The sequence below is a fragment of the Microcebus murinus genome, chromosome 25, assembly GCF_040939455.1.
Source record: "Microcebus murinus isolate Inina chromosome 25, M.murinus_Inina_mat1.0, whole genome shotgun sequence".
Taxonomy (NCBI): Eukaryota; Metazoa; Chordata; class Mammalia; order Primates; family Cheirogaleidae; genus Microcebus; species Microcebus murinus.
Window position 1 is genome coordinate 21,801,660 of NC_134128.1, and position 13,326 is coordinate 21,814,985.

The 13,326-nt window shown below is 49.5% G+C and overlaps 1 protein-coding gene across 1 annotated transcript in view; it reads left to right on the forward strand.

Annotated features, from left to right (window-relative positions):
- Positions 1-13,326, forward strand: part of ITIH5 (inter-alpha-trypsin inhibitor heavy chain 5) — a 73,287-nt gene that overhangs the window by 35,358 nt on the left and 24,603 nt on the right. Inside the window, exons 6-7 of the mRNA XM_075997483.1 lie at positions 7,923-8,092; positions 8,833-8,949. Of these exons, the coding sequence (XP_075853598.1) occupies positions 7,923-8,092; positions 8,833-8,949 (287 nt within the window). The remainder of the gene's footprint in view (positions 1-7,922; positions 8,093-8,832; positions 8,950-13,326) is intronic.

Below are 13,326 nucleotides of genomic sequence, written 5' to 3' on the forward strand. Positions count from 1 at the left end.
GCTATTACGTTTTCAGCGCTCTCCCGGCTTGCGCTGGTGAATTTTGCCAGATCTTGAGTCCAGCTCTTATGTTTCTATGAAGGAGGGATTAGAAGACAGAATTAATAATTCACTTTGGTTCCAGAAAGACTTTGGTTGCAAAAAAATCTAGCTCTAGATCAATCCGCCTTTGCTAGGGTTTCTAGATAAAATGTAGGATGCCCACCAGTTTCGTTGGAATTTCACATAAACAATATGTGCCGTGCAATATTTGGGACATACTTATACTAAAAAAAAAATTCATTGTTTATCTGAAATGCAGGTGTAACTGGGTATCCTGTATTTTGACTTGCTATGTCTGGCAACCCCACCCTACTAAAGGGCTGCCTTGTGACGGATTGGTCAAGCCCCGATTTCCATGTTCTTGCCCTGGATCTGGCGTCCACTGAGCAGCTGGCTGGCAGGGCACGCCCCTGTTTGGCCTCTATGAAATCTCTGCGTATTTGCCAGGAAATAATCTGATTGTTCTGAGGGCTTGTTTCCAGCATTGCTCAGCGCAGAAATCACTCAGGTATGAATCATTTGACCCCGTAGTGGGTTTTGTTTTGCTGTTTTAGCGCCAGTACGAAAACCCCCGCGTTACCTTGTTTGTTCCGACACCAGCTGTCGTTCGGTCAGCCCTTGAGAGTGGAGCGAGGTTTGGAGCTTGTCTTCGTTAGCCCGGTCCCCAGAGCAGCCCGCTCTTCCCTGGGACATGTCACTGTGTTTCTCCCTTTTGCTCCTGTCCTGGTTTTCTGTGTGACGCAGGTGTTGTCACCCTGCGTGTACAACACGGTCCACCAAACCTGTGGCTGGACCCAGGGGCGGGTCCAGGTACGTGACAACAGGTCACCCACCCGGACACCTTCAGGGTTCAGCAAGCCTGTTGGGAGCTCCCACCCACCGTGCTACCCGCGCTGTGCCAGGTGCCTGGGATCTGAAGATACTAATATCTAAGACATTGCCACCACCCTTGCAGAACTTCGAGTCGGCAGTGCAAAATTAGTTTTAACTTTAAATCGTGGTGCAAAGCACGTGACATAAAACCGACCGTCTTAACCATTTGTAAGTGTTCAGTTCAGTCGTGTTAGGTATATGCGTGTCGTTGTGCGGCCAAGTCAGGCTCTCTCTGAAGGGGAAACTCGCAGGCAGTGTGCGCTGGGAAGCCCTTTAGTGGAAGCACCAGGTGCCGGCTGTTTTTCTCTGCAGCAGCCAAAGCCAAGCAGCGCAGGAAGCGCAGCCCGGGAATCCCTCTGTCCATCTGCCCACAGGGTGCAGCCTCCAGCCGGCGTCCTTGAGCGCGGTTCTTTGCGTCCAAATCTTGTCACCTTTGCTCACTGTCCAGAGCAGGTGGCTTCCTTTGTTCCCCACGCGGTTGTCTAGGAGGAGAATGTTTATTTGGGACTGACATTCGTGTTCCAGGACAAAGCTAAGCACACATGTTTTGTTCCCTTCAACCTTTGTGCGCTATATTTAAAGCGCTTTGTCATTGCAAAGTAGAATCAAACGGGGGACTATTTAATAGCACTTAGAAGCATGGTTCTTAACTCTCTTTTGACTCCTTGGGGTATGTGGTGAAGGCTACGAACCCTTCCTCAAGAAAAAAATATACATATATGTGTCCCTAACATGTGAGACTCTGCATGTCATTTCAGGGGGCTTTGGACAGATACTGACTCCATTCTACTTTATAAAGATTGCTCTTTATAGAAATATATTGCTATATTACATATGTAATATATATAGTCTTTTTGTTTTTTGAGACAGAGTTTTGCTCTGTTGCCCCAGCTAGAGTACCATGGTGTCAGCCTAGCTCACAGCAACCTCAAACTCCTGGGCTCAAACGATCCTCCTGCCTCAGCCTCCCGAGTAGCTGGGACTATAGGCATGTGCCACCATGCCTGGATAATTATCTATCTATCTATCTATCTATCTATTTTAGTTGTCCACCTAATTTCTTTCTATTTTTTTTTTAGTAGAGACGGGGGTCTCGCTCTTGCTCAGGCTGGTCTCAAACGCCTGAGCTCAAACTATCCTCCTGCCTCGGCCTCCCAGAGTGCTGGGATTACAGGCGTGAGCCACCAGGCCCGGCCTGTAATATGTATATTCAACTCCCTGTTATGAATGTTCACTATTCTGTGTCTGTCTTTTCCAAACACTTATTTGTTTTTTTTTTTTTTTTGAGACAGAGTCTCGCTTTGTTGTCCAGGCTAGAGTGAGTGCCGTGGCGTCAGCCTAGCTCACAGCAACCTCAAACTCCTGGGCTCAAGCGATCCTCCTGCCTCAGCCTCCTGAGTAGCTGGGACTACAGGCACGAGCCACCATGCCCGGCTAATTTTTTATATATATATCAGTTGGCCAATTAATTTCTTTCTATTTATAGTAGAGACAGGGTCTCGCTCTTGCTCAGGCTGGTTTTGAACTCCTGACCTTGAGCAATCCGCCCGCCTCGGCCTCCCAAGAGCTAGGATTACAGGCGTGAGCCACAGCGCCCGGCCTGTTTTTTTTAAATCAAGCTTTCAGGAGTATAGAGAAAACCATTACGACACAACGTAAAACTCTAGGTTATCAAAGAATATTTTTTCTCTGTAAGTTGCCTTTCATGATAGACAAAGGGTACAAGAAGCTGAAGCTGAGTGGGGAAGAGGGTGGGAATAGCATGCATTGAGCACCTACTGTGTGCTGGGCACCTCGCGTATGTGATACCGCTCAATCCCGACCGTGACTCCGTGATTGTGGCATTGGCCCTCGTTAACAGGCCTGGAAGTGGGGCTCAGGAGGATTAAGTGGGTCACTTGGGTTCTGTCCGGCTCTGGAGCCCACTGTCACTGGTGTCCTGTGACTTCCAAGGAGGACACCGCTTCTCGCTCCAAAGCGTGGGGCTGTGGGAGGGACGAGAGCCTCCCGGGCGCCCTGCGAGACAGAGCGCAGTCGGTGGGTGGCGGAGCGGTGGGTGCATTTTCCGGAAGGTGCACGCACGAGACGGGGCGTCTTGCGTGGGACCACCAGTGCTCCCGGGGAGGGGGGGGGAGGGAATGGCATTAGGGGACTCGGTCTCCCCCAAACCACAGCAGCCACCGCCGTTCGCTGCCACTCCCAGCCAAGTGGGCGAGAATGAAGGGAAACAAAAAGGAGGAAGAGATACGTGCTTCTCATTAGGAAAGTAGGTCAGATTCTTCCTTTTTTTTTTTGGTCCACTCCCAACCTCTCTCCTTGCGCTTTTCAGAACAGCCTGTGACTCCGAGGCCCCGGCTGGGGACGTTCACTGTGCCACGGCGCCCGGCAGGACAAGCCCGGACCCCCAGCCGGGAGAAACGAAATCGTTACCATTCTGCTTTGGGGGCTGGGTCCGTAACTGTGCAGCTTTTTCCCCCTCCTCCTCTTTCTACTAAAAAGAGGGTTTTTCTTTTCTAGAGCTATGAACTCTAGAATCGTGCCCAGTAAACTTCTTCTGCAAAACAACAGGGAGCGGCACGTGCACGGGGTCAACGTGTCCCGTCTGGCAGTTCACGAGTGGAGGCCGGGTCAGGAACCGGGCTTCTGGGCGGGTGCCCAGGCTGAGGGTCAACCCACTCCTTGGGCGTGGAAAACAAGCCCACGTGGGGCGAATCTCACGAATTTTCATCACGAACTAGCTGACTCGAGAGGTGAGCAGGAAACCGGCATCCTCATAACACTGTCCTTTCTCATGGGCGATCCGATGAAGGAGCCCAGTCACAGGAATTATGAAGATGGAAATTATACTTCCTAACCCCCCTGGGCTTTTGTGCAGCCTCGGACGGCATGCATTCAGGGGCCTCGTGAGAAGCGTGTTCGTGGGAGAGAGGTGAAGCCAGACACAAAGCAGGTGCACGCTGGCACTGTACAGAGGGTCGCCTCTAATGATGACTGCAGAATCGTAAGAGACAATCTAGGTGCTGCCTGATTACGTACGGCGCATTGTACCGACTCTCGTCTGTGGGTAAGGCGCAGGTGTGTTTTCTGCGGGCCAGACTTGGAATCACCTGAGAGGCTCACCAGACTACGCATCGCCCGGTTCCGCCCCAAGAGCGTCTGATCCAGGGTTCCCCAGGGTGGGCCGGGGGGTCTGCATTTCTAGCATGTTCCCAGGTGACGATGCCGTTGCTGGTCCCAGCTCACGCCGTGGCCACTGCTCTGCGCCATCCTGCGGGTGACTGTCCCCCGGCTCGCTGGAACGTTTCTGGTGGCAGGAGCGTGGCTTCTGCCCGTGCCGATAGCATGTCTTTCTCAGAGTGTGCAGACACCGCACTGCAGGTGCTCCAGGTGACTCTACACCTGGTCCTGGCTCCGACTCTGGCGACACTGAATCCCCATGGAAACGCCCGCACGGACACACTTGTTCTCAGGAAAAGGATGGGTAGGGGTTCTAGGGGCACATAACACTGTTACCGAGTTTCCCCCAAAACAAGACAGGGTCTTCTGTTTATTTTTCCTCAAGAAGACACCCTAGGGCTTATTTTCAGGGAATGTGTTGTTTTTTTTTAAGGACGGTGCAACTATCTACATGTATTCAAATAGCTTGAAGTCTTCTTCTTCTGGAACATCATCATCACTCTCCAAACACCAAATCCCATCCTGAATTTCTTGCGACTCTATATCCTTTATTTATTTATTTATCTTTTTGGAGACAGAGTCTCAGTCTGTAGCCCAGGCTAGAGTGAGTGCCGTGGCATCAGCCTAGCTCACAGCAACCTCCAACTCCTGGGCTCAAGCAATCCTCCTGCCTCAGCCTCCCGAGTAGCTGGGACGACAGGCGTACGCCACCATGCCCGGCTAATTTTTTCTATATATATTAGTTGGCCAATTAATTTCTTTCTATGTATAGTAGAGACGGGGTCTCGCTCTTGCTCAGGCTGGTTTTGAACTCCTGACCTCGAGCAATCCGCCTGCCTCGGCCTCCAAAAGTGCTAGGATCACAGGTGTGAGCCACCTCGCTTGGCCTCTATTTCCTTTAGAAACTTGGGCCCCAATCTCTCATGTCAAACCATAGGGCTCTCATGGGGCAGATGGGAAGGGCTGCTCGTCTTCTTTCCCGCTCCGAGACCACACGCATGGGTTGTGCAGATGCGCTGCGCAGCCACGCCCGTCACTAGGGCTTATTTTCGGGGTGGGGCTTCTATTGCGCACATGCTTAGACATCCTGCCAGGGCTTATTTTATGGGTAAGTCTTATTTTCGGGGAAACACGGTAGGTTCCATGCCAGGGAATGCCTGTTCCATCTGTTCTGCTACCCGACTCCCAGCAGATGTAAATCTTTTAAACATTGGAGTGTGTGCATGCACCAAAATGTGCAGATCGTAGAGTTACAGCTTGATGAATTTTTACATCTGTATACACCTGCACAGCTACCTTCCACATCAAGATACGGAATGTTTTTCACCATCCCTCCAAAATTCCCCCGGACCCGTTTTCGGGCAGTAGCCCTAAAGGCAACCAGCCACTGTCCCGCTTCGATGGCCGGGGTTGTGTTATGCTTGCTCTTGAACCCCACATAAATGGAAACGTAGAGCAGACACTCTTGAATCGCTATTTTTCTACTCAAGATGACTATGGTGAGATTCAACCACGTTGTAAACGGCAGTCGTAGTTCTTTGGTTTTTATTGCCACGTAGTATCCCAAGTTTGACATATCTTACGGTCTTACACTTAATTCCTCCTTCTATTTTGCAAATATTTAAGGGTGACGATAACATTAGCTAGTGTGACTGCTTACCATGACCCGTAATGGCTCCAGGGTGCATGGCGTCACTTCTCGTCTCTTCAACGGTGTGAGGTTGGGGCTACCGTTAACTTTACAGATGAGATAGCCAAGGCTCGGGGCCGTGCCCAAGGTCTCACAGCGAGTGAAAAGGGGAACCGAGGCCGGGCGCGGTGGCTCACACCTGTAATCCTAGCTCTCTGGGAGGCCGAGGCGGGCAGATCGCTCGAGGTCAGGAGTTCGAAACCAGCCTGAGCAAGAGCGAGACCCCGTCTCTACTATAAATAGAAAGAAATGAATTGGCCAACTAATATATATAGAAAAAACTAGCCGGGCATGGTGGCGCATGCCTGTAATCCCAGCTACTCGGGAGGCTGAGGCAGGAGGATTGCTTGAGCCCAGGAGTTTGAGGTTGCTGTGAGCTAGGCTGACGCCACGGCACTCACTCTGGCCTAGGCAACAAAGCGAGACTCTGTCTCAAAAAAAAAAAAAAAAAAGGGGGGAACCGATATTGGAGTGTGAGTCCTTCTGGCGCGTGGTCCTGAGTTCCTAGCTGATGTGTTTTATGCCTGTCACTCTGGGTGCTCTACCAAGAATCACCAGTGAGAGATGGGCCCCGGGACATGCGGTTTCCTCTCATTTCAAGGGCCTTCCCATCTCCAGCCTCCTCTGTTTCCTCTCCCCTAATGTTTCCAAGGCGCCGTCAACCACGCAGGTGACCTGGACAGTGGCACTTGCCAACGTGCCACCCGTATTTCCCCAGCCTCTTGAGATGAGCAGATCCGTGGAAGCGCGTTCTCTCTCCTTGTGTAACTGTGTCCTCCAGCAATAAACTCTTCTATCTGCTGACTCTCCGATCACTTCCAAAATCCCTGCCCTGGATAAGGGCAGCTAGTAGAAGCATCAGTCCTGCCTTGTGATTCCTGTTAAGGTCACACCTAAATTGTCTCTGAAAAAAAAAATCGTTGTCTGTTGTGTCAAAGGAAATGTTTAAACTTCCTTTGACTTTGGTGTCTCATCAGCCCTTAGCAGAAGGAAGTTTATTCTTAAGAGCAAATTGCTGTGGCCACTTTCGCCTCATTTCCTTTTCTCTTCTGCTCACTGAAGATGGGGAACTGCTGGTGAGCCCAGTCCACGGTGTCAACTGGAGGAGATTTAAAAGGAGAAGCGGTTGCTTCGCAGCCGTTGTAAGCTTAGCTTTGATTCAGTATCTGGATGAAAATCCTTCATGTACGCTTAGGATTAAGAATTCTTATTTTCGGCCGGGCGCGGTGGCTCACGCCTATAATCCTAGCACTCTGGGAGGCCGAGGCGGGAGGATCGTTGGAGGATCGTTGGAGGTCAGGAGTTCGAAACCAGCCTGAGCAAGAGCGAGACCCCCGTCTCTACTATAAATAGAAAGAAATTAATTGACCAACTAATATATATATATATACATATATATAGAAAAAATAAGCCGGGCATGGTGGCACATGCCTGTAGTCCCAGCTACTCGGGAGGCTGAGGCAGGAGGATCGCTTGAGCCCAGGAGATTGAGGTTGCTGTGAGTTAGACTGATGCCACGGCACTCTAGCCCGGGCAACAAAGTGAGACTCTGTCTCAAATAAATAAATAAAAATACTCTTGGAAAAGAAATAGTGGGATAATAGACAAAAAGAGATACAAAAGATTGATAAAATGCTAAGTGTTAAAGCTGGGTGGTAGGTACACAGGGGTTGGTTTTACTATTCTCTCTACTTTTGTGTGTTTTAAAATTTTTCGTAATAAAAGGTTCAAAAGGGGGCATAAAGGTGAACTATATGATCTATATCTCTTGCATTGTGACATATTATCAGCACAGAGTCTTTTTTTTTTAATTTCGGCATATTATGGGGGTATAAATTTTAAGGTTTCAAAAAATGACCTTTCCCTTCCTCCCCCCGCAAGTCTGAGTCTCCAGCGTGACCATCCCCCAGATGGTGCACATCTCACTCATTACATATGTATATACCCGCCCCCTCCCCCCTCCCACAGGCCCAGTCCCCAATTACTGTAGTACCTGTGTCCACTTAGGCAGCACAGAGTCTTAGAAGTTCCTACGAAATACATACCTGCAATAAAATGTGTCTATGCAAAAAAAATATTCTTCTTTCTTTTCAGAAAAATATTTCTATGTTCAGTTATTATGTTTCTATCGTGTTTGTAGATGATTCTGGACCTCCTCCTTCTACCGTTATCAACCAAAACAAGACTTTTGCCAACATAGTGTTTAAGCCTAGTGTGGTACAACAAGCCAAGATCGCCCAGAATGGAATTTTGGGAGACTTCATCATTCGATACGACGTCAACAGGGGAAAGACCATTGGGGACATCCAGGTACTTACTGGGTTCACCGTGGCTGTTTCGTGTTGGTTGCTGAATGCTTTTAGCTGGACTCGGAACTGTGGATTGCACACTTCCCTAAGGCATGGAGAACTTTCTGTTTCTTGCTGAATTTGTTCTAACCCAAAATACATCTTCGAAGAGACTAGCGGTGCTCTTTTGCTGGAAGCCGAGCCAACCTACTTCCTGCTTCAGCAATCTGGAGAGCAAACGAAATCTGTAACATGATTTTCCCTGTGGCGTTTTAGATTAAGTTAGAATTTCAGTTCATCTTCAGTTTTAATTAAAAGAGACTGCTCCATGCCTCCTTTCCCCTTAGGTTTCATTGCTCTAGAGACAGGGTGGGAATATTAAAAGGTATTAACGTGCATCTAGAATGTAGACAACCTTGATGTCTCAACTCGTAAGATGCTTGGTAAGAACCAGATGAGGAGGGAAGCAGGACTCTCAGGTAGAAAGGGACAGGGAAGGAGGGATAATTAAAATTGAAATTAGTGGCCATAATTGATATATTTTTTAAGGGGAGATTCTATCCTTCTACAAATTAAATTAGCAATTAGTTCTGTTGGAGGGATTAGGACCATAGATCATTTTATTTTGGGTGTGTAATCGGACCCCAGACTCTGTTTCTTGCAGTCTTTGAGTTTTACAAGTTCCATGGACTCTCCGTTTTCGGTGTTTTTCCTCCCTATAGTCTAGGTACTACCACTTTCGCGTCCTTTTCCCTCCCCCAGGTGCTAAATGGCTATTTCGTGCACTACTTTGCTCCTAAAGACCTGCCCCCTCTGCCCAAGAACGTGGTGTTTGTGCTTGACAGCAGCGCCTCCATGGTGGGAACCAAGCTCCGCCAGGTGAGTCACCTGCCCGTTTTGTTCCTGCCTCGCTTTCCCCCGGGACAACCACCTGCTTTGTGAGTAGCATTCAGTCGGTGCTCAATGTCAGCTTTCCCATGCAGCCCTTCCTGCATACAGAGAACGTTCCTGAACTGATTCGGTTAATGCATCCACACACACATTTCAGCATGGGTGGCTTTAAGAGGGCAGAGGCTGTCATCCTAGCACTCTGGGAGGCCAAGGAGGGAGGATTGCTGGAGCTCAGGAGTTCGAGACCACCCTGAGCAAGAGCGAGACCCTGTCTCTACTATAAATAGAAAGAAATTAATTGGCCAACTAAAAATATCTAGAAAAAAATGAGCCGGGCATGGTGGCTCATGCCTGTAGTCCCAGCTACTCGGGAGGCTGAGGCAGGAGGATTGCTGGAGCCCAGGAGTTTGAGGTTGCTGTGAGCGAGGCTGACGCCACGGTACTCTAGCCTGGGCAACAGAGCGAGACTCTGTCTAAAAAAAAAAAAGATTATAAATGTAAAATTTTGACATTTATGATACCAGACTAAGATAAGAAATAGCCTTTGCCAGTGATGTGTAAGAAAAATGTAAATAGTTGTATTTTCAGGAAATTTAATTTTTTTTTTTTTTTTTTGAGACAGAGTGTCACTCTGTTGCCCAGGCTAGAGTGCCGTGGTGTCAGCCTAGCTCACATCAGACTCCTGGGCTCAAGCAATCCTCCTGCCTCAGCCTCCCGAGTAGCTGGGACTACGGGCATGCGCCACCACGCCCGGCTAGTTTCTTTCTATTTATAGTAGAGACGGGGTCTCGCTCTTGCTCAGGCTGGTCTCGAACTCATGAGCTCAAGCAGTCCTCCCACCTTGGCCTCCCAGAGTGCTAGGATGACAGGCGTGAGCCACTGCTCCCAGCCTACATGTATAATCTGTTTCAAACTCACATAATGGAAAATAGAGAGCTACTGGCTTTGCAAAGATAAATAACTTGGCTAACAAGTGGCAGGGCCAGCCTGACTCCCAAGCCCATGCACCATACACAAAGCTCTGGTTCCTTTGTGCACCTACCTCGTTTCCCCCAAAATAAGACCTACCCATAAAATAAGCCCTGGCAGGATGTCTAAGCATGTGCGCAATAGAAGCCCCACCCCGAAAATAAGCCCTAGTGACGGGCGTGGCTGCGCAGCGCGTCTGCACAACCCATGCGTGTCGTCTCGGAGCGGGAAAGAAGACGAGCAGCCCTTCTCATCTGCCCCATCGTGACAGCTGCTGTCCCAGAGGGGACCGGAAAGGTGCGGGCAGCCCCACCAACAAGGTCGGCTCCCCCTGTCGGGTCCCGGCCACCCTGTGCGTGCTGCAAGCTGAGGCTTTGAGGGGAAAATAACACATCCCCCGAAAATAAGCCCTAGGGTGTCTTCTTGGAGGAAAAACAAATATAAGACCCTGTCTTATTTTCGGGGAAATGCAGTACCGGTGCGGCAAGGCAACCGGGAGACGTGCACAGGGATGTAAGGTCAGTGCTATTTTACGTTTTCGGGCCCACATGGGAAGAGGGACGCGCTGCAGAGGGCAGGGGTTTCCTTGCATTGTGCAAGAGCCGTGCAAGAACAGATGCCAGACCCTTTGTTATTCTCTCTTCTTCCTTCATTCCTGGATGTTACAATCCATCCCTTGCTGGCCCCGAGCGTCTGGCACGCTCTCCGCTGGCTGCTGAGCTACGGCGTGGCTCCTCTCCAGGACAGCTGCCCCGGAGCAGCCAAACACATGTCCAGCCACTCCTGTCGCCGCCTGGAGCGGGGTTGGAAACTGTTGACTGTTTCAGCAATCCTTGGCCTCTCCGAGGCCACAGCACTGAGTGAAGAGCTTAGCTGGCGCTTCGAAGAGTCTTGTCTGTCCTAGGATGTCCACTGGTGAGAAAGAGCATTGCCCCACGCACAGGGCTCTCCTGTTGTGCCGACAGGCTGGGCAGCTCGGGACCTTTGTCACTGGTCCCCTTGGATTCTGTTACGAAGATTCGCTGTCGTTCTGGATGTTCTTGGCGCCCCTCGCCGGTGAGGGGCCTGGAAGACGTCCCTGCACTTATCTCAATGTAGGGCACCGAGTTGGTTTTTAATGATGACTTGTCAAGGTCATTCAACCTTAAAATGCACACTCAGTGAGGGGCGTATCGGCACAGGGGAGCCCCAGAAGCTGGGGGCACCTGGAATTCTCTGGTTCTTGTCCTAATTCCGGCGGGAATATGCGCCCGGAAGCCGGGACTTCCCGGGCTTGGGGGACAGTGACAGAGCTGCCCCCCGGCTGGCTGGCACGTGTCGTGGCTGTTTTCTCCTCCATCTGCATCTGCAGATAAATGCACTGGCTGTAGAGCTGAGGCAGGCAGGATCTCTGGCTCCCGATGGGAGCTCGTGAAACTTCTCAGGGTAGCAGCTGAGAAGACCAAAAAGAGGGGAGACAAATGAGATCAGGTCGATTTCCTTCTTTCTTAGTTGCACGCTAAGGCATAAGCACTTGCACAATGGCAACCGTGCTTGTTGTTGGGGACACTAAGGATAATACTTTGTCTCTTAAATACGCTTTTCCTTGACCAAGACCTACCACTTTCTTCTCTTCCTTTCCCCTAATCTCTATAACTGTATCTCCCACTTTCACCTTCATGTTAAGGGGCTTGGCTAAGGGACCCTCTTTGGCAGCCAAGCAGCAACAAATGGATCATTTTCCGGATGCTTCTCATGCTGTGACTTTCTCCAAACTCGTTCCCACACTCGGTGCCTTTCTTTGCCAACCCAGGTTCCCAGGTAGCTTTTGAAAGGTTGTCTCTTTTTTTTTCTGCTTAATTTGCTCGACAGTTTTAGAGGGTAAAGAACAAGCATTTTCCTTACCCGTAGTTGCCATATTAAAATGAGGGGACATGTGAATTAACGCGTTGGAGCATTGCATGCTGCTCGCGATTCATTCACAGGTTTACTTTGTGCTCTAGGACACGAGTTTCCCCCTCACTGTCCAAAACGGGGCTCCCAAGAGCTATTTGGGCATTTTATGTGTAACCTTACAGGGGAATAGTTGGTAAGCTCCATGATTTGGGGAAAATCTTTTTTTGTTGTTCATTATAGTATATATTCCTAGCCCTCACCACGTTACCTGATACACGGTAGGTAAGGACATTTGCTGCAGAACTACCAGCACATAGACAGTAAGTGTACCTTGCATTTATTTTTTTTTTAGGGCACAGTAGAGACCATTGAGTGATCAGTGCATATACCAAGCACTCTGAGGGTGTTACATGCATTTTTTTTTTCATTTAATCTTTCAGCCATGCAATGAAGTAGACATTGCTATCCTCATTTTATAAACAGGAAGGCGATGTAATTATGCTGAAATACACAACGTTATGAGTAGAAAGGTTAGGTTTCAAGCCCAGGTGGGCCTACCTAAAGCGCTTCACCGTGACATTAGATATGGACCATGCCGTAGCTGTAGGCCACCTGCTAAGCTTGGAGGCTCTACCTGTTCTTGTGAATAAGCGATGTGAGGGGCAGTGCTGCCCATCTCAGCTGAGTGCACACACAGATGTCACCTGCCCAAAGAGGCATCAGCCAGCAGACTGGTGTTAAGAATAATTAATGAAGCTGCTCTTCTCTGATCAGTAGAATTAATATGCAGCATCCCTCAGACAGGTACAAGGCTGCAGACTTCTCTCCCTTTTGTAATTTGGACTGGACAGGTTGAGTCCAAGCGTGGAGACGGTGGAGGTACAGACTGAGGAAAGGTGGGTACAGTTGTCAAGTGCAGTGATGCCCAGCGGTGTGACATTCTAGCTGTCCTCTTCAAGAATATGTCTATCTGCCACGTTTTGAAAGGGAGGGTTCTGGAAAGACATTAGTGTGTGAGCATCCAAGAAGGCAGCCTGAGGTCCCCTGAAGCAGCCTGGAGGAATGTCAGGCACAGGCCACAGGGCCCAAAAAGGCTGCAAAAGACTTGCCATCTGGCTAGGAAGAGAGAACTCCCTGGACAAATGAAGGAGCTCAGAAGGAAGGAGGATGCCAGATGCCCGATGAGATCTGGTCTGGAAAACTGGGGGAGTCTCAGAAAGGAAGCACTCTGTGGCTGTCCCACAAACAAAAATAAAAAATATAGAGCTTTGAGTCCACGTGCATTGCCCATGCAGATTGCTGGGGCTTTGTGAGTGTCGGAAAGTGTGGCCCTAGAATAGTCTAGCTTCCCTCTCTGGTTTTTCTGAAAGGGGTCAGCAAACTTTTTCTGCAAAGGGACAGATAATAGATAATCTTAGCTTTGCAGGCCAGATGGTTTCTATGGTAACCACTCAACTCAGCTCCGCTGTTGTGGTTCAAGAGCACAGGCATAGCCGTATGCAAAGCAGCGGGCATGGTTGT